The sequence below is a fragment of the Gouania willdenowi genome, chromosome 9, assembly GCF_900634775.1.
Source record: "Gouania willdenowi chromosome 9, fGouWil2.1, whole genome shotgun sequence".
Lineage (NCBI taxonomy): Eukaryota > Metazoa > Chordata > Actinopteri > Blenniiformes > Gobiesocidae > Gouania > Gouania willdenowi.
In genome coordinates, this window is record NC_041052.1 from 1,623,761 (window position 1) to 1,647,416 (window position 23,656).

Below are 23,656 nucleotides of genomic sequence, written 5' to 3' on the forward strand. Positions count from 1 at the left end.
TTTGTGTGTTTTGTCTGTGGTGGTGTGTTTTTGTTATTCCCATCTGGAGCCACACCCAGGAAAGCGAGAACAGAAGAGGAGGAGCCAAGAGCGCCGAACCAGTGAGTGTGAGAAGATAAAGTTTTAGGGGGAGAACAGGTGATTTACAAAAAAATGTCTAAATAAATGAAACCTTACATATTATTAAAGAAAAAAAACCAAAATGAACTTTTTGGAATTATGGATTATATTCTGTCACATTAAAGGAAAACATTCCTTGTGAAACAAAGTTTTTTGCCATATTTTGTAACTTCAAAGTGTTCCTAAAATCTCTCTGACACAGCCCAACATTTTTTTTTTCAACCAAAACGTGAACGAAAAAGGAAGTTAAATTGTTTTTACTGTCAATGTTTTTGTCATATGTATTATTAAATGTCTGTGTGAAATATTTGTACATAAAAACAATAAAGAAAAACATCTGCATTTGAGTTTTATTTTGTAAGATGCTGAGCTCTGTTAAGCACTGAATTAATAAAATAAATAAATAAATACAAAAACAAAAATCACAAATTGAACCAAAAACAGCACTCCCTGGTGGTGAAACGGAAGCAAAGCAGTTTCTTTACAGGATCAAAGAAGCTTGAGATGAATTCATGGTTTCAGACCAAATAAATATGAGGTGCAGATTGTAAAGTTGCACATGCTAAAATAAGCAGCATCTTTTTGCAACATTCAGCATTGTTTAAAAAAACAAATGTTACTTTTGACCAGATTTACAGCAATATTTGTGAAATTTGTTAAAGCTGAATCTAAATGTTAAATCTAAATGTTCAATATCAAATCTAAATAATAAATGTAAATCTAAATATTAATTCTGAATCTAAATGTAAAATCTAAATCATCTTATTTTGGTAGTTCTGGTAAATTTGCATATTTGCTAAATATTTAGTTTCACCCGTGGCATTTAGATTTAACATCTAGATTTAGATTATAAGTATTTTTCAGGTTTATTTCTGTCGCAGTATTTCTTATCTTATAAACCTGAATGGTCTACGTTAACTACAGAGAGGAAAAATCCAACATCGCAAAGAGATGCAAGACATTTAAAGGTCCATAACATTCACTTACCACAAAATTTTAATTTATATTAATGTGAAATCAGAGACTTCTTCTCATGGTGGATAGAAAATTTATTTACCATAAATAAATTAAAGCTGCTGAGAGATGCTTTTTTCCCTCTACAATGATTAAACTACAGGAATTTAAAAGAATAAAAGATCCTCAATAAAACACATGCTAATGATCTTTTTAAATCAGATGAACTAAAACCAACTAGTGGAACTAAAATATGTTCAAACAAATGAATAAGTTATGATTTAAAGAATGAATCTGACATGTATAGATTTATAGGACGCAGAATTTATTGTTCAATTAAAACAGTAAACACATCATAAAAAAACATACAGTACAGTACAGTACAGACGCTGCAACAGCTTTTTTTAAATGTATTAATAAGACACTTAAAGCATCACAGTGCAAAAAGTGCTTTTTGTAAATGAGCAGCCCTTTTTATACTGACAAGTTTGAGTTTTACGCAGTAGAAACGTTTTGATTGTTGAGTATTAAATTTACCAAAACAGTAATTTTGAAAATCGTAGTCAACACTTACGATGACAGTTGATAAACCAGTGATGCTCCAGAACATTTTCAAAGTACTTTCAGTTAAAAATATGAAATAATGGTTTTAGTGAAACGTAATGTTTAGCGTAGAGAGATGGAGCTGAAATGAACGTGAATGCTCAGTGTTTCTTAATAACGGTTCATGAACTACAGCACGTTTACAGTCATTAAAACATTTCTGCTTTAGAGGAATGGTTGGAAAAAACGAGTGACACTGGGCACATTTATGAAGTGTTAAAGGAACGGATCTCATCGTGTAATACTTAGAACTCTCCAGTCAAAACACAGAAATGTGCATTTAAAATAGAACAAAAATCTAAATAATCAACTTCATCCACCATGAATCATAGAACTAACAACAGAATGTTTGTTTATTGGCAACAAATTATTATTCTTGAGAGTTTCACAATCCCAGTAAGGTTTTGAGTAAAGACGCCATGTCCTCTGGTATGTTCCCCTCCAAACCTGAACAAACAAACAAATAAACATCAACATTAAATCTAAATCTTAGGATAAACCCGAACTCACCTGGTTGAAAACAACTCCTGCATATTGTCGTTATACGTGAAGTTTGTTTCAGTTTGGCTTTTATTTGTTAATGTTACAAATGTATTTAAATTTAAATGAAATATATCTTAAAGCTGCTCGGAAATTATCGTTTCAATCAAAATTTTAAATTGTTTAACCCTCTAACACTATTTCCTGCATTTTGAGGCCAAATTGTGAAGTAAAGCATTTGTTCCAGCCTTACTTTAAAAGGATCCTCCACTGTTTTTACAAATGTGTCCTAAAACCTTTGAAATGTCCTTATTAGCAAATGTATGTCCACCAAAACGCATTATTGTGCAAAAATATGTGACAACAGTTCCAACTCTGCTGTTTCGTAGACGTCATTAAGGAGAGAAGAAGAGCTCCTACATGTAAATACAGACAACCAGGATCCACTGCTGCTCGTTAATGCCGACCCAAGTAGAATCTGTCAGCTACAAAGAACTGGTGTTCTAGTCAGAAACGGTTTGGTTTCATGGTTTAGTCTGGATTTTTTGCTCTTCTTCTGTGGTCACATTTTTTTCGGGTCACAGGTTTTATTTATCAAATTTTGGTAAACAAAAGGTTTACATCGACTTTTTAAACTTTTACTAATTTTTAAAGCAACCCAAAGCAGCGAGTACGCACGCACGCACTTATGGAGGGTGGATCGATTCTAAATTCATGTGCACCAATCGTAAACAAATGCGTATCCTGCATGTCTGATCTACATTTCCCATAGACTTAGAATGTGTAGACGTGCACAATGCACAAGTCACGTCTGCATGTGTGTTTGTAGACGTGTAAACGCGTCTGCAGATGCTTTAATGTACGTACACATTAAAGTGTCTGCACATCTACGCCACACCAGGATGTACACCTAACAAACAAATAAATATATCAGTCACACGTAGACACAGGTGTGGTGTGAGTGAAGCTATAGTGATCAGGTGACCTTCACTATGTAGCACCGTCTACGTGACATGGAAACACTTAGAAAAAATTGTTATGCGCTTAGGCGTGTACACGTGTGCAGGTATGTAGGTAGGTGTGTGTGTGTGTGTAACGGACCACCATTTAGTCTGGTTACAGTCTGTGTCACTACACCCGTTCATAGAGTGATAGTGACTGTAGTGTTACGCTCTGAGTCAGATCATTGCTGTGATTGGACAGAATACAACACACACACACACACACACACACATTTACAAACCTGCACACGTAAGCAACTTGTTCTTAGTGTTTACATGTCACGTAGACGGTGCTACATAGTGAAGGTCACCTGATTGCTGGAGCTTATCTCACGTCACATCTGTGTCTACACCTAGTTACTGTAGGTGTTTAATTAGGTAAGTTTAGTGAAAGTTAGGCACATGCACACACAGTGAGTGAAATACAGCCGTGTCAAACAACACTTCGGTGTAAATGAGACGATAAAACAATGCAATGGGAGCATCTACAGAAAGTTTCATCACGACTATGACATCATTACAGCTAATCACACTAATAGCATAAAATGCTAAATATTGGCCAATCCAATATAGTGGATCAGATCAGTGTAAAGCCTAGTCCTACTTGATGGTTTTATTGTGATAAGTAGTTCCCACGCACCAAGCTCGCTCTGCACAATATGCGGCGACCGGCTCTAATGAGGCAGTGAAGCCTTGAAAACTGCTTCTCCACTTGGAGACAAAGCGTTCTGCATTAAAAGACAAACCTTTGGAGTATTTTGAATAAAAACAGCAGTGCACTGAAAGCATCATTCTTGGTGGCTAACCCTATTGCTAAGTCTTAGAAGCCATTTACTATTTCACTATTGGTGAAGAATCGATCCTTCCAGCAAACAAAATAAATAAAATTACAGTCGACTGGACATAAGTAGCATCACTTGAGTGTCATTATCTGCGTTTCCATTACCCTTGGAAATAAAAACACCTGAATTTAAAAAAAAAAAACTCAAATATCACAAAAAGGTTTTTACACTCATCAAGAGAAATTTCAGACATTTCAATATTGAAATGTGTTGCAAAAGCATGGAAACACTTTTTACGCGTCACAGGACATGACGTATATGGTCACATGACCACTTCTCTCTGAGAAAACATGGTGCGGTACGTGTGGACAGAAGAGGAGACCCAGACATTTCTTAGACTTTAAATGATTAGTGTCAAACGTCCTTAGAACACCCTTCATTCAAAGGTTAATTGGAGCGTCCGTATTCCTGCAGTGAAGCCTCTTGGGATAAGATTTTACTAGAGTTACCAGGCTCCACAACAACGTTCAATGGAAACGCCTTCAAACACACAGACTTTATTTTACAAAAGTCTATAATGGAAACACATAGAGCCATAACCCATAGAGGGCTCCCAGTGATTTAGTGTTATGGTGAGTTGTATTTTTCATGTACTTTATATTTGTTTTTGTGGCGTATCTTATGTTGAAGGCATAGTTAACCTTGACGCTGCTAATAAAGATGTATACACAGTGGATTCACATTTAATATTATGTTTAGAAAATGACAGTTTAGCTTTTTTTGCCACATTTTAATCTGTGAAAATATTGTCTGACATTAAATCGGTCCGTGAGGGTAAAAAAGGTTGGGGTACGGCTGCAATAGATTGATATACTGTATATAAGTGTTTTTACTTCATTCTTATTTTCAATCTCTCACTAAATAGAAAAAGTTAAGGTCATCGTTACGGTAGCTTATTTTCACACACTCAAATCAACCAATTGCTGCCCATGTCTGTGCGTTACCATGGAGACCATCTGCTGTGACTGTGCTACATCATCTTACTTTGCTCTGCTGCAGTCATGTCCTGCTCCAGCTTCAGCTTCCTGTTGCCCAGCTGAAGAATGCAGTCCTCGATCGTGTCTTTGCTGATCAACTTGATCACCTGCACGATCCTGACACACACACACACACACACACACACACACACACACACACACACACACACACACACACACACACACACACACACACACACACACACACACACACACACACACACACACACACACACACACACACACACACACACACACACACACACACACACACACACACACACACACACACACACACACACACACACGGTTACACACCTTTAGTTGATGAGATGAAGATCTACAGAGTCATCATCACCTGGTCTGTCCCACACGGTGACATCTGTCCTCGGCCTGTTTGTCGTTGTAAGGATTCCAGTCGATGTCGTGCAGTATGACCACGTTAGCAGAGGTCAGGTTAATACCCAAACCACCGGCTCGAGTCGACAACAGGAACACAAATATGTCTTTGTCATTGTTGAACTCGTCAATCAACACTATTCTGTTGGGCAGAAGAAGAGTAAATATATAAGGTGTAGTGTACCAGATTGTAGCAAAAAATGTGTTTAATGCATTACCAATAAATAAAATATGTTCACTTTTTCATTGAAAAAAAAAAAAACATTAAAAGGACTTTTTAGAACAATTTTATACCATGGGGCATCACGCAGGGTTTGGGTCAACTACATTTTTCAGTTACAATTATGTTTTCAATTACCCATGTGCAGTTACAATTCATTTATGATGACAGTGACCAGCATTATTTCCTATTACAATTAAATCACAATCATTTTTTATCCTCAGAAAGTCAATTACAATTACATTTTCAATTACTAAAGTTCAAATACTGTTAATCAAAATTACTGAGCCTGAAATAAATAATTGAGCTGCAACTAATTGATTATTTTCACAATCAATGAATCAGATTTTTTTTAAAGCACAGTTTATTTATAAAACCCTGCTTAAGCTGATTATATTGAAAGAAAAGTATGTGCCACACACAAATAAACGCTCGCACACGCAAGTCATACACAAACACTCGTGGTGCACCCGCGCACACACACACTCGCGGCGCGCGCGCGCGCATACACATATCCTTTCACGTAGCTTTCATCACAGTTTCTAACCACGTGTGCACTTCCAACACCTAACTACTCAGCCATGGCTCGTTTTTGCTGCTAACGACATCTCTGTCCGTTAAGCTAAGTGTGATGCTGAGTGGGTGCAGGAAGTTGGTGAGAAAGGTGATATTCAATCTTCTGCTAACATACAACCTTTATCACTGAGGGAGGGGTTACACACAGCTGCTGAAAAACTACACTTCACACAATGTAAACACACCTGTTACGCATCTACCTCCCACAATGCACCATTTCATTAAAGCCACAGGCCGTGTCGATCAACGAATGCACATCATATGGAGACTTAATAGTTTATGCTCCAGGATATAAAATCATTCCAAAAAGTCTTTAAAAATGTGTTTTTTTTTAAAGGTGCAAATACAAATACTACAGGTACACTTTAATGACCAACATTTCTGCTCTGCTTTAGAAACTTCCAGTAATCATAGTTGTGTGTCCAACCTGTCTGCTATCGGCGTGGATCCATCCAACCTGACGTAACGATACTTCAGATGTTTCAGCAGCACTTCTACGATGTCCAGCATCATGGTGAACTGACTGAATAAAACCACTCGGTCCCCCTGTGAGAAAAACAAACAAACACTACAGCTGATGTTTCTATCCAGGAAAAGGAAACAAACATTAAAAAACACAAGGATTCATTACGTTGTGATGAAGTGAGCCCAGCAGCTGAGTGAGAAGCACAAACTTCCCAGAATCCAGCAGGAGGTTCTGTTCCAGCTGGTAGCGGCTGATGGACGTGTAGCGCTGACACAGACGATGTAACTCAAAGTCTGACATCACCTCCATGTCCTCCTGAATCAGAACCGCATCAGCATCAAAGTGAGTCGGCTCCTGTAGAGAACACAGGGAACGTTTAGAGCGTTGCCACTTTTGATCAGATTTACAAAAATATTTGTGATATTTTTCTCTTCTACAAATATAATGTCAATGTTAAATCTAAATTTAAATGCTAAATCTAAATATTAAATCTAAATGCTAGATCCAAACATTAAGGGCTCTATTCTCCCATGCTCGTAAGTCTAAAAAGCTGCACAGCGGCGCTGTTTGACTGTGTACTAAGTGTAAAATATTAATCCTAAATTCCTTTATTAATCCCAGGGGGAAATTGCTTTGTTACAGCCACAGAACACATCACAAATAAAAGAATAAAAACGTTAACAAAGACAAAAGAGAGAATAAACAATAAGTGTATAATTAAGTAAAATTATGTTAAAAATATCTAAATATTAAATCTCAATATTAAATGTAAACTTAAATGATAAATATTAAATGTTATATCGAAATCTAAATGTTAAACCTGAAAGTTAAATATAAATGTCACAGGTTAAAATAAATATTTAGCTAATATGCGAATTAACCGGAAGTAAGGAAAAAAAAGCTCATTGACGTGAAGGAGCACTTCAAAATGTTTAACATTTAAAATTTAGATTTTGACATATAAACACATGTAACTATCCATGGGCACCACAGATGTTTTATTTTGTTAAATGAGGTGCTGACCTTCAGCATGAGTTTGCTCATGGCTTTGAGCTTCTCTGTGGTGTAGTACTGACGATGAAGAAGAGGATGGTTGGCCATCTTCCTCAGCTGCATCATCACGTTACACAGCTCTCGCTCTGAGAAAAAAAAAACAACCAATCACACGTCAACGTTCCCCAGTTTTACACCAAATACAGACTAGTTTTAATTATAAACCAAAGCCTTACTTTCTCCAGTGATGGAAGTCTTTAGCTTTTTAAAGAGATTCTGATAGAGACGCTGCTGATTCTCACTCATTGAGCACAATTCCACTCTTTCCTCCTTCGCTGGAAGCTGCTTTAGAACCTGGAAGTAAAATGAAACGTGACGTTAGAACCCAGAATAGAAAACATTTACACAAACATCTTTTGGACTTTGCTCACCTCGCTCTTGACTCGACGCAAGATAAAAGGCTTCATGATGAGTTTGGCCTGAGAAATACGATTCCTCTCAAAACTGCTCTGTTCCTGATGGGATTTCTGTTAGGACACAAACACGGTGTTCACGAGAGGAAAACATGGAACAAAAGCCACTAATAATTCCCTCTTACTGACATCAACTCAGTTTAGAACTCATGTTATGGCCTCTTACATACATGAACAAATCCTCTACTGTCATGACTTACAGTAGGGGGCGCTGTGTGCACTGTTCTAATATGTTTTAATGGGAAAATATTTAAATTACAATTTTGCTAAATGAATCAAAAACCCTGGCCCGTCAAATCAGACTACATTTTGGAGGCAAGTTATTGATCAAAAAACTGTTTTTAAAATAATAAACAAATAAATTGTCTACAAATAGAAGTAAAGCTTCTGCTTGAATGCAAAAACATCTAGGATAGTAGGGATGTCCCAATCTGATATTAATACCAATATCTGTAAAAAAACAAGTATCAGATTATATCAGCCTGCATCTAAAATCTATAACTTCTGATAAATTATATTTTATTGGATGTATTTAAGTTATTTTTCAAGGTCTTCTATTACAATTAAGTTGTTATCTGTAATTGTTTAAGGATAAATGTCTGTAACCTACCTTTGCTGACGATTGTTTTCTGAGTAAAAATAACTTGATCAATCATTTCCTAACATTCCACACATTACAAAAGTAAAAGTATGTAACAATTTGTATCGGATCTATGTTGGTATCGTATCGAAAGTAAAAAAAAGTGTCATTGGGACGTCCCGACCATCTCAATGACATGGGTCAAACTTAAGGTGATTGTAAAGTTGCACATCTTAAAATAAACAGTAACTTTTCCCTACATTTAGCAACAAAACACGTTTAAAGAATGTATGTGAATTTTTTAATGTTACTTTTGACCACATTTACTGTGATATCTGTGAAATTTCAGAATCAGAATCAGAATCAACTTTATTGACCAAGTAATGTATTGAATACACACGAGGAATTTGTCTTGGTGAACTTTTTCATTGAAACAAAAAAACATTAAAAGGACTTTTTAGAACAATTTTATACCATGGGGCATCACGCAGGGTTTGGGTCAACTACATTTTTCAGTTACAATTATGTTTTCAATTACCCATGTGCAGTTACAATTCATTTATGATGACAGTGACCAGCATTATTTCCTATTACAATTAAATCACAATCATTTTTTATCCTCAGAAAGTCAATTACAATTACATTTTCAATTACTAAAGTTCAAATACTGTTAATCAAAATTACTGAGCCTGAATAAATTTGTCTTGGTGAACTGTTCAATACATTACTTGGTCAATAAAGTTGATTCTGATTCGTAATATATTTTTTCTCGTGAAATATAATGTCAATGTTAGGCTAAATGTCAAATGTTATATATAAACGTTAAATCTAAATGCTAAATGTTACATTTAAATATAAATGTTAAACATTATGTTTAAATCTAAATGTTAAAACTAAATGTTATGTTTAAATATAAATGTTAAACCTAAAAGCTAAATGTTAAATCTAAATGTTAAAAGTTGAGTTTAAATATAAATGTTAAATCTGAATGCTAATTATTAAATCCAAATGTTAAATGTTAAGTTTAAATACAAATGTTAAATCTAAATGTTGTGTTTAAATATAAATGTTAAATATAAATATTAAATCTAAATGCTAAATCAAAATGTTAAATGTTACATTTAAATATAAATGTTAAATATAAATGCTAAATGTTAAGTTTAAATCTAAATGTTAAATCTAAATATTAGCTAATATGCAATTTCACCTGAAGTACCAAAATAAAAGCACATTTATATTCAGTTTTTGGAATAACGGCGTTTATTTTTCAGTAACGGGGTAATCTAACTAATTACTTTTTACACCGTTACAACGCCGTTAACGTTACTGAACGTTAATGTGGTGCGTTACATGCATTGATTGAATAAACTGTGATCTGAAAACATCCCTGGCTTCACACTCAGCTGTAGTGAGGAGGTGGGTTAGAAACAAGGTGAGCGATTATGATTGGCTAAGGCGGTGTCATAATCCATGGTAGCCAATCAGATCCAGTGTTTTTACACATGTGCGCGCACACACGCACGCACACGCACCAGATTTGATGAATCAGCAGAGATGATGAGCGTGGAGCAGTCTGATGAAAAGTTGTCATTTTTAAGGTGACGATACAAACACTACTTTATATTAGTTATGGTCAAAGACAAGAACGTACATGTGAAGTGTTCATTATATCCAGGAATGAAGACTTTGTCCACATCCGTTGTAAGCAACTCAAATTTAATGAAGCACCTCACAACGACACACATCTAAAAAAATCTGAATTCTTTGACATATAGCAACTTTTTTTTTTTTTTTAACAGTAACGCAAATAGTTACTTTCCTTGGAAATTACTTTTATTATAGAGTAATTCAGTTACTAACTCAGTTACTTTTTGGAACAAGTAGTGAGTAACTATAACTAATTACTTTTTTAAAGAAACGTTCCCAACACTGTTCATATTTAATATTTAGATTCCACATTAATATTTAAATCTAACATTTAGATTCCACATTGACATGATATGTTTACGAGAAAAGTAAATATCACAAATATCACATTTTGCTGTAAATCTGGTCAGAAGCAACATAAAAAATTCACATACATTTCTTAAATATGGTTTGTTGATAAATGTTGCTGTTTATTTTAGCATGTGCACCTTTACAATTGGCACCCTATACTAATATACTACTCACAGACTTTATCATTTATATATGATTTAAATGTAGAAGTGCAAACCAGGGCACATTAATGTTGAATTTGCTCGTTTCCCAAATAAAGCCTGTGGCCCATTTAAGGTCAAACTGGTCCGTAATTGGCCCCTGAACTAAAATGAGTGACAGCGCTGATCTAGACACAAATGGTAAAAATGGAGAGGAACCAAATTAAATATTTTACCAACCATTGAGAACATTCTGGAGAGTTCTGAGGTGGAGCTGGAGAACATGGAGGGCATGATGAAGTTGAGCAGAGACATGAGCTCCAGGAGGTTGTTCTGTAGCGGTGTTCCAGTGAGCAGCAGACGGTGCCTGGCCTAAGGCAGAGAAACATATCACAAAATTCACAAAGGACCAGAAACCCTGAGGAGGTATTTTAATAAAGTATGTAGTCGGTGTGAGCGTACATTAATGGCCATGAGGTGGTGGTAACGTAGAGAGTTCATGTTCTTCAGCATGTGACCTTCATCAAACACGGCGTAGGTCAGACGCAGCTTACGGAAAAGGCTGCGATCGCTACTGTTGCTAATGGCAATGCTATACCTGCAGAAAGACCTTTATTTAAGCATTTGAAAATATATAAATATTTAAAAAAATAATAATAATAAAAGGTGTGGGAGGGGCTTACGTGGATACAATGACATTGAACTCTACGTCCTGATTGAGGATATCATGTTTGAGGTAGCGGCGATCTTCCATTGATCCTACAAAGGGTTAAACATATTTCTTATCACTTTTTTCCTGCTGGAGACGATTGTTTTGATCAGATAGCACAGTGTAGGCCTCACAGATCAATATATCAGAGATCTGCTAAAAAAAAAAAAAAAAGACTAAAAGGTGCTCAAAAGTTTGTTTAATTTGAAATGCACTTCAAGTTTATTGATCTATGACAGGGGTTCTAAACCTTGGGGTCAGGACCACATTTGGCATCGTGAGACACCGGGAGGGGGTCAGCAGATGCCATTAAGAAACTACGAATATTTTTTTTAACAATTTGAACCCATTTTTGCAAATTTTTACCCTTTTTTTGAAACTCCACCAAATATTTTACCATATTTTCATTTCATTCATTTGCTACATTACTTCCATTTCTACCACTTTCAAAACATTTTCAGCACTTATAAACCCTTTCCACCACTTTTCCACCTAATGTCACATATGTTGACCATTATTGTCACTTTTAACCTCTTTTCACCATGTTTCATGCTAATTTCACCACATTCTCCATTTGACATGCCCATTATGAAATAAAATAATAGTTCCTATTTTTTTCTGCCACTTTTAAGCCAATATTGACACTTTGAACCCATTTTACTACTTTTTCTGTCTGTTTTTTAACCAATTTCTGTAGTTTTTTAAAATCCCATTTCAACCACCTTTTCCACCATTTTTGGTCACTTTGAACCCATTTTATTTCTGATTAAAACCAGGATTTCCATCTTTAAGATGACTATAATAATAATAAACTTTCCTGGATAACAGTGGATATTATTCAGATGAATAAATAAATGTGGTTATCACAGATTCATAGAACAATGGACCATCATTTTACTGATTTTATGGATGGACCCCAGAAAGAGTTCCTGGTCTCTGACACCTTTACTTAGGAGGTTGAAAAGGTTGAGAACCACTGAACTGTGAGATCTCCACTATAAAAATGTAATACCTAAAAAAACTAGCTAGGTAATCTATCTAAACAAAAATCTTACCGTAATAAAGAAGAACTTTGAGGTCTGGGCACCACAGCTTGAGCTCTCTGGCCCAGTTATCTGAAATGTATAGAAATCATGAGTGATGCAGACATTTTGTTCACAGCACCATTCTCGGTGTAAAAAGTGATGATATTACCCAGTGTAGAAGCAGGAACGATGATGAGATGAGGACCTTCAATGCCGTTTTGCAGTAACTGGGCCAGGAAAGCTATAGCCTGGATAGTTTTCCCCAAACCCTGGAAGTGTGAGAGATAGAACGATGATGTCATCAAGACCTACCATGGGACTGCGCATGGAAATTATAATTCTATTGCTGCTAAAATTAGGTGTTCATTAATGTGCATTGTCCCTATCAAATAAATGAATGTAAATAAAAGGAGGCAACATAAAATCTATTAAAACCTCTGAACAGGTAGTCATCAGATCTGCTTTATTTTCTTCATTATCTTCAGGCTATTAGAGATTCAACATGCTGCTTTTTGGGTTGTTTTTCTTTTTTACAACTGAGTGTTTACTCAGCAACATCACAGTAACATCACACATTTTTTTTATTAAAAAGGGGAAAACTCTTTCACAGGATTTCCATTGGATGCGTAACTGCTCCCTAGTTCTGCTTATGTCGTAGAGATGTTGGCATTTAGTGTGTTTCTGATGATATTTCGTGTGTTTCTGATGATATTTCATGTGTTTCTGATGATATTTCGTGTGTTTCTGATGATATTTCATGTGTTTCTGTTTTATTTCATGTGTTTCTAATGATATTTCGTGTGTTTCTGATGATATTTCGTGTGTTTCTGATGATATTTCGTGTTTTTGAGGGCAGAGTTGTTACTCAGCGGTGATGGACTACATACTGTAAACCGTCACACTGACCTTAACGGAAACGTATCAGCTCTGTTGCAGATACCCATCAATTGTAAAATGGTGGTCAGTGAGGTGGTGGTTTTACCATTTCATCAGCGAGGATGCCACTCAGTTTGTGTTCATGGAGAAGCAGCAGCCATTTTAGACCAATCAGCTGGTAGGGCTTCATCTGTAACCTCAAACACAAACAGTGACAATAAGTTCCATTTTATTTTTCACAGAATGAAGCTTCAAACCACAATCACACGCACATACAACCTACTTTAATATGAAATGGGGAAACAATACATATATTTGGGGGTAAATGATCAATTTAAACATTTTTGTACTCATTGTTGGATTATCACGCATAAAAAAGGTCTGTAACTCCCTTGGAAAACTCCAGGTTCTCCTTCTTACGGACTCCTAGAATTTAAACGTTTTAATTGTAACTTGAGGAATTATTTGGGAGAAATTTCAGGAGTTCTGTCAATCATAAACAACAGAAATTGTGTAACTAAAGCCCTATTCGCACGGGATTAGTTTGACCTAGGGACCACATTGCGGAGAATGTCTGATGTTAATCCCGTGCGAATCGGCCATGTCAGTAATTTGTAAAGTAAGAGAAGGAGCAACCTTTTTTTTCCTGTTTGTAGCCTTCTATTTAATACAGCTGGCTAGCGCTAGCAGTAACAGCACCAGGCTGTCGTCAAAAGCCTGCAAAGTTGTTTTAACATCAACTCACACCGTTTCACGTTCCAGGTGAGAACCCTTTCTACGTTATCAGTCAAAGCTTTCAGGTTTAAAGTGATTCCGAATGTTTTGGACTCACTGGCTGTTGAGAACTTCCGGCTGCTTCATGGTCCCTGTGCCCCTCTGCGTCACCACAGTGACTTCCTGTTCCATTTTTGAAGAAATGGTCCGACATCTAGACATCAGCTCCAGGACAACCTGGCGCTCCTTGAGGACGACTTTGCATCCCTGCAGTAAGCTCTCTGATAGGCCGTTAGCTTTGTGGAAAACCTTAGTCTGAGGAGAACAAACAGCAGCCAGCATTAAGACAATTCATCTTACTCATTATTTTAAATTTTATCCTCATAAATACTAAAAAAATTACATTTTCAATGAATGTAGCAAATTCATTCATTTCCCAAACCAAGGACAAAACGCTGATATGTCACTAATATTTAAATTTTAAATAAATGAATCGCATATGAAGTAGCGCTGTGCAACATAGATATGTTGTAGTGTTATATGACATAACCCTCTATTTTTTATATCATTAATTTTAGTAATGCAAAAAAGAAATCAGCCCAAAACGGCATTTTTAGTTTTTGGCAGAAACACTAAGTGTTGCTACTTTTTAAATTACTTTACCGACATTAGTTTGCGTGTTTTTGTGTCATTATTTAGTATCTTTTTCCATTTTTTTTGTTTGTCCGTCTGTTGTCATCTGTAGAATATTCTGTCATTCTGCACATTTATTTTTATAATTTTGTGTTCCTGTTCTCATTTTGTGTGTTTTTACTGTCCTTTCGAGCGCTTTTGTTGGCATTTTGTGTGTTTTAGTCGTGAAAAAGGTAAGAAAAGCGGTGCGAAGGGTTTATAAGTGCCGGAAGTATCAGAAATAGCAAAAATGCATGCATTTGATCCTGTTTGAGCTCAGATATTTATTTTTACTGCATTTTACTAGATTCACAAAGTAAACGTATAGAAATACAGTTGTTTAGGATTGTGCGTTGTTTTAATTAAAAAAAAATAAAAATTAAAACTCAATTTAAATTTTTCAGAAATTTCAGGTGACCCATTTAAACTCCATATGACCCCACATGGGGTCCCAACCTCAAGGTTGAAAAACCCTGTTTTAGTAGCTTCAGAATAAATTGATTTCTGTAGTTTTTATCATTCAGACTGACACTATTTGTTAATTGTTCACTCTCTCTCTCTTAAGTACCCCCTGTAGTGCCGTTGCGTACCCCTAGGGGTACACGTCACATACCCCATTTGAGAAACACTGCTAGAAATAAATGAAAATTCCCATTCATTTTGTGTAATTCTAGGGGAAAAAAATACTACACATCTAAAAATATATCGTTACCAGGATATTAAATCAAATATATGGTGATATAATATTTTTGTCCATATTGCACAGCATGAATGCGTAGCTTAGTAAGGTTTCCTGTCTCTTCCTGTGTGGAGTAAAATGTGTAGATGTGTGTGTGTGTGTGTGTGACCTCACCAGACTACTCCAGGTGTTAAACGGTCTCAGCTCCACGATCTTCTGAGCTCGTTTTAACGAACATCCAGAAATCAGCGTCAGCTCATCCACTGAAGACTCCTGGAAAAACTCTACCATCCTGCTCTTCATGTCCTTCCCTTTATACGCTGACTCCAGCTTATCATCAAAATCCTCAAACTCACTCTCTACAATTTCTTCCTCCATATCATCATCATCATCATCATCCTCCTCATCATCATCAGAACGTGTGTGTTCAATGGATTCTCGGGCCTTCTTTTTTCTCATAGCGGCCTCTAATTTAGCCTTGTTGGTGCCGCTGGTCAATCTGGACTGGGTTTGTAAAGCAGAAGAAGAAGAGGAAGGTTTCTGGGAGGAAGAGGAGGAAGGTTCTGTCTTCTTAAAGGTTGAATTGGGAGTGGTTTTAATCCATGAGGAGAACAGAGAGGTGCTCCTTTTCTTGTGGGGAGCTTCGGCTTCGTCAGAGTCAGAGTCCTCGCTGTCCTTTGTTCTGTCCGTGTCATCAGAGCTGTTTTCAGTTTCACTCACATGTGGACACACTGAGACCTTTTTATCTGCTGTTTCAGAGTCTGTGTAGGATTTGTTTTTACACTTTGATTTACTGGGCTTCTTTTCTGCCGCCTCCTCGGAGCTTAAACTGGTGTTTTCTAAAAGCAGAGAAGAAGAAGAAGAAGAAGAAGAATCTCTATCACATTTTTATACAAGAAGCTGCTCAATGACAACACATTTAAAGCGATCCTCCACTGTTTTCACAAATGTGTCCTAAAATCTTTGAAATGTACTTTGTCAGCCCGCAGTTACAGGGTGACTACATGTAGGAAGAAGTTATATTCAAGATTGTCAGTTAATAATGTACAATAAGGAAAATAATCAGAACCAAAAAGGTCAGGTTAGCTAGCATGGAGGCAGCGGAATTATCGCGTCATGTGATATTAAATGACGGCGCGAGATGGAATGGGATGAGAAAAACATTCTGTCCGTGCTCACCACAAATTCTCATGGTGACGTGACTAAAGCACATTTAAGACCTATCTGATCTTAAATGAAACGAGTAGTTTGTGTGATAAAAACAGGCTCATTGAGCCCCGCCCCCTGCTGCTCCTGCAGCCTTTGGCAGATTGCCAGAATGCACCAAGCAAAAAGAACCAATCAGAGCCAGGATTGTGTTTGATGGGCTGTCTGACAGCTGTTGCTCACAGGCCCCGCCCCTTTCCCAGGCTGGAGCGCCATCTTTTTTCCAGTGTATGGTCTGGAGGAGCAGAAGATGGAAATAGCAACTTTTCTGCTTGAAAGGTAATTACTGCTGCTTGATTTACATTATGTTTTATTTGTAATTGTTACACTAGAACTCTGTGGTGCATGTGTTTGTGTGCTCGCAGCAGCCTCCGTTTGGCTGCTGTAAGTGACACTGAGTTGTTGCTGCTGCTGAGGTGTGTGCACATAGAGAGAGAAGCGCTGCAGTAATATGCTTTTAACAGAGCATGTTATATTACTGTGATGTTGCTGTCGGACTAACGTTAGCTTGTTAGCTCCTCTGAAGGCAAGAGAGCAGCGGGAGGGAGGGATCTGAGAGTTGCGGACGGCACCTTTAACAGGAAACGACAAATGAACTGTGTTTTTTGTTGTCTTTCTCCATTTTCCTGTTGGTTTTGAGACTATTCTGCATATTTTTGTTGTCATTTTGTGTGTTCATGTCGTCATTTATGTGTTTTTGCTTCTATTTAATGTGTTTTTGTTGGCATTTTGTGTTTATTGTAATTTTGTGTTTTTATGTTGTCATTCATGTGTTTTTGTTTTCATTTTGCATGTCTGTTAGCTTTTGGTGTGTTTTAGCTGTCCTTTTGTGTGCTTGTGTAGTCATTTTGTGTATTATTCTATAATTGTGCATGTTTTTTGAAGTCACATTGTGCGTTTACTTTGGGGGCCCCTTGTTACCCATGTGTTTAACTATATGACATCAACACTCAGGTTCACATACAGGAAGTTAACGTTTGTACCTTGTTCAGAGAACATCTCTAAAAAATGCAGACAGTCTTCCATGTTCCAGTCATGTTCCTGCAGCATTATTTGCAGTTCCTACGCAAAATAAATAAATACCAGATTCAATATTCAAGATTAAATTAAATTAATATTAAAGTATGTTGGTCAGGTCCATCTTTACCTCTTTGATCTGGCTGGGAAACCTCTTTTGAAGTTTTCTGACCATGGCTTCTTGCTTCTCCCTTTTACATTCTTCATCTTCATCTTCGGAAACCTTTTCAAACAGTTTATTTTTTAAAGAATACATCTTTTGTAGCTAGAAATCTGTATCGACAATAACTACTAACACTTTTTATTATTGTCATTAGCTGCAAATATTTTAGAATAGTGTTCTCACCGTTGAAGATTTGGTTTTCTTATTGGGTTTACTGTTGCTCTTATCTTCCTTTTTCCTCTTCTTGCTTTGGTCTGCACATGAGAAATAAACTTAATATTAAACCCAATTATTTTCTTAATCAGCATTTGCTTTTGTTTGTTATTTTGGTAAAAAAATAATTTTTTAACACTCGCGCACACACACACACACACACACACACACACACACACACACACACACACACACACACACACACAGCTCTGCATTAGTAAATCGCACAATGCATCGAATCAATATGAAATTCGTTGCCAACGCTTTTAATAGTCAATTTTTATCAATTTTATTGATTCATTGTTGCAGCCTTATAAACAATTGATAATGCATTTTAGTTTCATTGAGGGGCCATGATAAGGTGCAGTGCATATCACTGGTCCTGTAGGAACACCTCAAAGCAAGGCCAGCAGCATTTTTCTGGACAATAACATGAATGAACAATAAGAGAATGTAATACCTTCTTTATCACCGTGCTCAATAAGGCAGGCAGCTACAGCACCCTCCAGTGTACTCGTTCGAGAAATGATCTGTAGAGTAGAAAACTGCGTTTAAAAATAAGGAATAAATATTAACTTAAATCCTGCTAAACTCACCTTCTGCAGCTCATTTCTCGTTATCTGAGGAAACATCTCTGACAACGTCTCCAATTTTGCATCGGAATTGTCTCCATCTGCGACGTGATTTGACGGCTTTTCGGCAGGACTTCTGCAGAAGACAAAGAAAAACTTAAAAAAGACTGTAAACTTAAACTAAAAAAGGGGAATATCATGTGACCTTACTTTAATGTTCTGCTGAGTGAATGCTGAATCTTTGGTTCAAGGATGATGACATCATCGTCTGATTCACTGCTAACAATGGCGTCCTCAAAAACCACTCCTCGGACGGGCTGCGTTTTGCCGGCTTTTACGGGTTTCATCGCAGCTGAAAGATAAAACAATGAGCCAAAATATTAAAAACTATTTTTAGAGCAAAGCATTAAAAACAAAGGAGAAGTCTTTAACGCTTAATTAAAATAAACTTGTGCAGTATTTTATATCATCTTGTTCATTTTGATTCCACGTTAAGCAGAAAAATATACATATGGAATCAATTTCCCAGATAGTAAAAAAAGACAAATTATAAAAAAAGACAAGAAAAATGTGCAAAATGTCTCCAACATACAAGACACATAAAATATTTATATACACAAAACAACTAAACACACAAATCCCAGAAAAAAAAATATATGAAAATGTCAACAAAAACACGCTTTTTAATATACACAAACCCTTTGTTCTTTGTTAATACTCAGTTTGGTCATTATTCTAAATGCTGACATGATTATATATATTTTGGTCACTTTTAACCAATTTTATTTCACATATCTCGAGCCATTATTAGGGATGCAAAGATTAATTGTGAGGCAGTTAGAAATCGATTCAAAGGTGTTACGGTTCACATCGATACTCTGAAATTGAATCGCAGTACTTTAATTTTTTTCTTACACCAAAAGGGTGCCATCTATTTAGAATTTGAAATTCAGGACGCACCACCGTGTTTTAAATCAGAAGTGAGGAAGCATTTTGGCTTCCCCAAAACAAGAAGTAAGAGGGTCACAGAGAGAGAGAGAATGAAAGCCATAGTTTGTTTATTTATATTATTTCTTTGATGTTAAGGCACAAAATACATTTTCAGTTGCACTTTTAAAACTATTATGTAGTTTTGCATAATTTACTGTAGAGCCAGAATTTAATTGAATAGGCTTCTTATTCATTTGTACTATTTGTTTATTTCATTCAGGATTTTATTTTGAATTAAATTGCATTGTTTTGTTTTGACAATGAAAGATAGAAGAGAATAGTACAGTATTTTTATTTACAACGAAAGAATCGTATCGTGAACCCAGTATCGTGAATCAAATTGTATCGGGAGTTGAGTGAATAGTTATATCCCTACCCATTATTGTAACTTTTGACCTCTTTTCATCACATTTTATGTTCACTTTTTGTCAATTTAACCACATTCACCATTTGTCATGTTCATTATTTACCAATCTAAATTAATTTTTCCATGAATATTGACACTTGGATCCATTTTTTAATACCACTTTTTCTGTCGGTTTTAGGCCATTTTAATTTACAATTTTTAACTTTTAATTTTTTGGTGGTTTTTAAAATCCCATTTTACCGCTTTTTTTGGTCACTTTTAACCCATTTTATTTTGCATGTGTTGACCCATCATTGTCACTTTTAACCTCTTTTCATCACATTTAGTTTATTTTTTGCCAATTTCACTACATTCGAAATTTGTCATGTCCATTATTTGCCAGTTTAAATTAATTTACATTTATAAATTTAAAATGTACCCACAATTTACTTAGTTTAAACTAATTGTTCCTACGTTTTTGGCTACTATAATTTGCAACTTTTAATCAATTTTGGTCGTTTTCGAAATGATGCATATGTTGACCCATTTTTGTCACTTTTAACCTCTTTTCAACATATTTCATGTTTATTTATTTTTGCAAATTTAACCACATTCATGATTTCTCATGCCCATTATTTGTCAGTTTAAATTATTTTTTTCGCAAGGTAGTCGGTGCCTGTCGTGGCGGCAATACCCGAACCCGTTGGTGGACACCGGGGGTGAGGGATGCCGTCAAGCTGAAGAAGGAGTCCTACCGGGCCTTTTTGGCCTGTGGGACTCCGGAGGCAGCAGACGGGTACCGACAGGCCAAGCGAAGTGCAGCCACGGTGGTCGCCGAGGCAAAAGCCCGGACATGGGAGGAGTTTGGTGAGGCCATGGAGAACGACTTCTGGACGGCTTCGAAGAGATTCTGGACCACTATCCGGCGTCTCAGGAGGGGGAAGCAGTGCACCGTCAACACTATGTATGGTGCGGATGGTGCGCTGCTGACTTCGACTCGAGACGTTGTGGATCGGTGGGGGGAATACTTCGAAGACCTCCTCAATCCCACCGACACGCCTTCCAATCAGGAAGCAGGGCCCAGGGACCCGAGAGTGGGCTCTCCTATCTCTGGGGCTGAGGTTGCCGAGGTGGTTAAAAAGCTCCTCGGTGGCAGGGCTCCAGGGGTGGATGAGATCCGCCCGGAGTTCCTCAAGGCCCTGGATGTTGTGGGGCTGTCATGGCTGACACGACTCTGCAACATCGCGTGGACATCGGGGGCAGTGCCTCTGGATTGGCAGACCGGGGTGGTGGTCCCCCTTTTTAAGAAGGGAGACCGGAGGGTGTGTTCCAATTATAGAGGGATCACACTCCTCAGCCTCCCCGGTAAGGTCTATTCAGGGGTACTGGAGAGGAGGGTCCGCCGGATAGTTGAACCTCGGATTCAGGAGGAGCAATGTGGTTTTCGTCCTGGCCGAGGAACTGTGGACCAGCTCTACACCCTCAGCAGGGTCCTTGAGGGGTCATGGGAATTCGCCCAACCAGTCCACATGTGTTTTGTGGACCTGGAAAAGGCATTTGACCGTGTCCCTCGGGGATTCCTGTGGGGGGTCCTCCGGGAGTATGGGGTATCGAACCTCCTGATAGGAGCTGTTCGTTCCCTGTATGACCGGAGTCAGAGTCTGGTCCGCATTGCCGGCAGTAAGTCGAAATCGTTTCCGGTGAGGGTTGGACTCCGCCAGGGCTGCCCTTTGTCACCGATTCTGTTCATAACTTTTATGGACAGAATTTCTAGGCGCAGTCAGGGCGTTGAGGGGGTCCGGTTCGGGGGCCTCAGTATTGCATCACTGCTTTTTGAAGATGATGTGGTCTTGTTGGCTCCAACATACCGTGACCTTCAACTCTCACTGGATCGGTTCGCAGCAGAGTGTGAAGCGGCCGGAATGAGAATCAGCACCTCCAAATCCGAGTCCATGGTTCTCGACCGGAAAAAGGTGGAGTGCCTTCTCCGGGTTGGAGATGAGGTTCTGCCCCAGGTGGAGGAGTTCAAGTACCTCGGGGTCTTGTTCACGAGTGAGGGAAGGATGGAGCGAGAGATCGACAGGCGAATTGGTGCGGCGTCTGCAGTGATGCGGAGTCTGCACCAGTCCGTCATTGTAAAGAGGGAGCTGAGCCAAAAAGCGAAGCTCTCTATTTACAGGTCGGTCTATGTTCCAACCCTCACCTATTGTCATGAACTTTGGGTCATGACCGAAAGAACAAGATCACGGGTACAAGCGGCCGAAATGAGTTTCCTCCGTAGGGTGGCTGGGCTCTCCCTTAGAGATAGGGTGAGAAGCTCAGTCATTCGGGAGGGGCTCAAAGTAGAGTCGCTGCTCCTCCGCATCGAGAAGAGCCAGATGAGGTGGCTCGGGCACCTAATTAGGATGCCCCCTGAACGCCTCCCTAGTGAGGCGTTCAAGGCACGTCCCTCCGGAAGGAGGCCCCGGGGAAGACCCAGGACACGCTGGAGAGACTATGTCTCTCGGCTGGCCTGGGAACGTCTCGGGGTCCCCCCGGAAGAGCTGGAGGAAGTGGCCGGGGAGAGGGAAGTCTGGGCCTCCCTACTGAGGATGCTGCCCCCGCGACCCGGAAACGGCTAAGCGGGAGAAGATGGATGGATGGATGGATAAATTATTTTTTCCTACATTTTTTAAATTCCATTAACCACAATTTGCATGTTTTAACTGATTACTGTAGTTTTAACCCTTTATATTTCTGATTAAAACAAGGATTTCCATCTTTAAGATGACTATAATAATAGTTGACTTCCTGGATAACAGTGGATATTATTCAGATTAATAAATAAATGTGGTTATCACAGATTCATAGAACAATGGACCATCATTTTGCTGACTTTATGGATGGACCATAAAAGACTCTCCCCTTTATAGATGGCCCTATTCTTCAATGTTCATGTGTGTGTTTATTTTGGAGTCGCGGGCCAGTGAAAAGGTTGAGAACCACTGTTCTAAGCACAATTACTTCCCTCTTTACATCCTGTAATGTACTTTAAATGTCCACAAAGTGAATAATGTATGTACTTATCGAATCATTTGTAGCTGAATAGAACCACAGCGTGACCGACACATCCGGCTGTCAGCAGCCGAGCATCGAGGCTTCTTACCCGGCTTGTTCTCCTTCTCAGACTCGGGACTATTGGAGCCTCTGTTCTCCCTCTTGGTCGTCTTCTTTTCGAAACGAAAGCGGTCCAAATTGAAGAGACTCATAGTTTAGTGTCTCACCTCAGCAGCGACAGCCTCTTTGTCTGCTTTGCTCCGTAGAAGCCGCTCAGCTCCGGATTTTTAGCCAACGTGACACAAGCCGGCCGGCGTCGTCGCATATAGGTCAATGGCGCCGTGTCAGTGCGGTGTTATAACACCTGTAGGTTTGAAATGTGACGGTTATAGATGTCCTAGTAGGTTTAGTAACTCACACGGCTACTAATGTATGATAGAAACGAAGGAATTCGCCCTTAATCTGAGCTGCTTTCCCGCGATTACAACACACAGTGAACGCTCCTTTGTTCTTCTTCTACGTTGTTTTACAGCAGCGACGTCAGCTATAGCGGTTCAGCGCCACCTGTTGGTAGAGAATGAACTGCATCCAACCACACAGTAGAGCACAACCATGG

At 38.0% G+C, this 23,656-nt stretch overlaps 1 protein-coding gene across 3 annotated transcripts; it reads right to left on the minus strand.

Annotated features, from left to right (window-relative positions):
* Positions 1–1,378: 1,378 nt before the first annotated feature.
* Positions 1,379–23,553, minus strand: smarcad1a (SNF2 related chromatin remodeling ATPase with DExD box 1a). 3 transcript variants are annotated; one of them, XM_028457160.1, is made up of 23 exons: positions 23,268–23,553; positions 18,879–19,020; positions 18,693–18,804; positions 18,557–18,641; positions 18,067–18,137; positions 17,851–17,943; positions 17,687–17,765; positions 15,672–16,336; positions 14,265–14,461; positions 13,539–13,629; positions 12,726–12,825; positions 12,587–12,646; positions 11,506–11,581; positions 11,285–11,420; positions 11,063–11,194; positions 8,063–8,158; positions 7,868–7,985; positions 7,662–7,777; positions 6,804–6,992; positions 6,600–6,718; positions 5,336–5,518; positions 4,985–5,094; positions 1,379–2,124 (listed from the first exon to the last, which is right to left on the minus strand). In XM_028457160.1, exons 2-23 carry the CDS (start codon positions 19,013–19,015, stop codon positions 2,063–2,065), a joined length of 3,027 nt encoding a protein of 1,008 aa, XP_028312961.1. In that variant the 5' UTR covers positions 19,016–19,020; positions 23,268–23,553; the 3' UTR covers positions 1,379–2,062. The 3 variants fall into 3 exon arrangements, with proteins under 3 accessions (XP_028312961.1, XP_028312960.1, XP_028312959.1); XM_028457159.1 differs by having other exon boundaries at positions 18,557–18,626; positions 23,150–23,553; XM_028457158.1 differs by having other exon boundaries at positions 23,150–23,553.
* Between the last annotated feature and the right edge of the window lie 103 nt (positions 23,554–23,656).

Excerpts from the sequence above, each read along its gene's own strand:
- smarcad1a (XM_028457158.1), bottom strand. The coding sequence starts at position 23,252 with ATGAGTCTCTTCAATTTGGACCGCTTTCGTTTCGAAAAGAAGACGACC. Across the intron at positions 18,138-18,556 it reads TGAGCACGGTGATAAAGAAG|ACCAAAGCAAGAAGAGGAAA; the intron begins GTATTACATTCT and ends TCTCATGTGCAG. Across the intron at positions 5,095-5,335 it reads CACCGTGTGGGACAGACCAG|GATCGTGCAGGTGATCAAGT; the intron begins GTGATGATGACT and ends TGTGTGTGTCAG.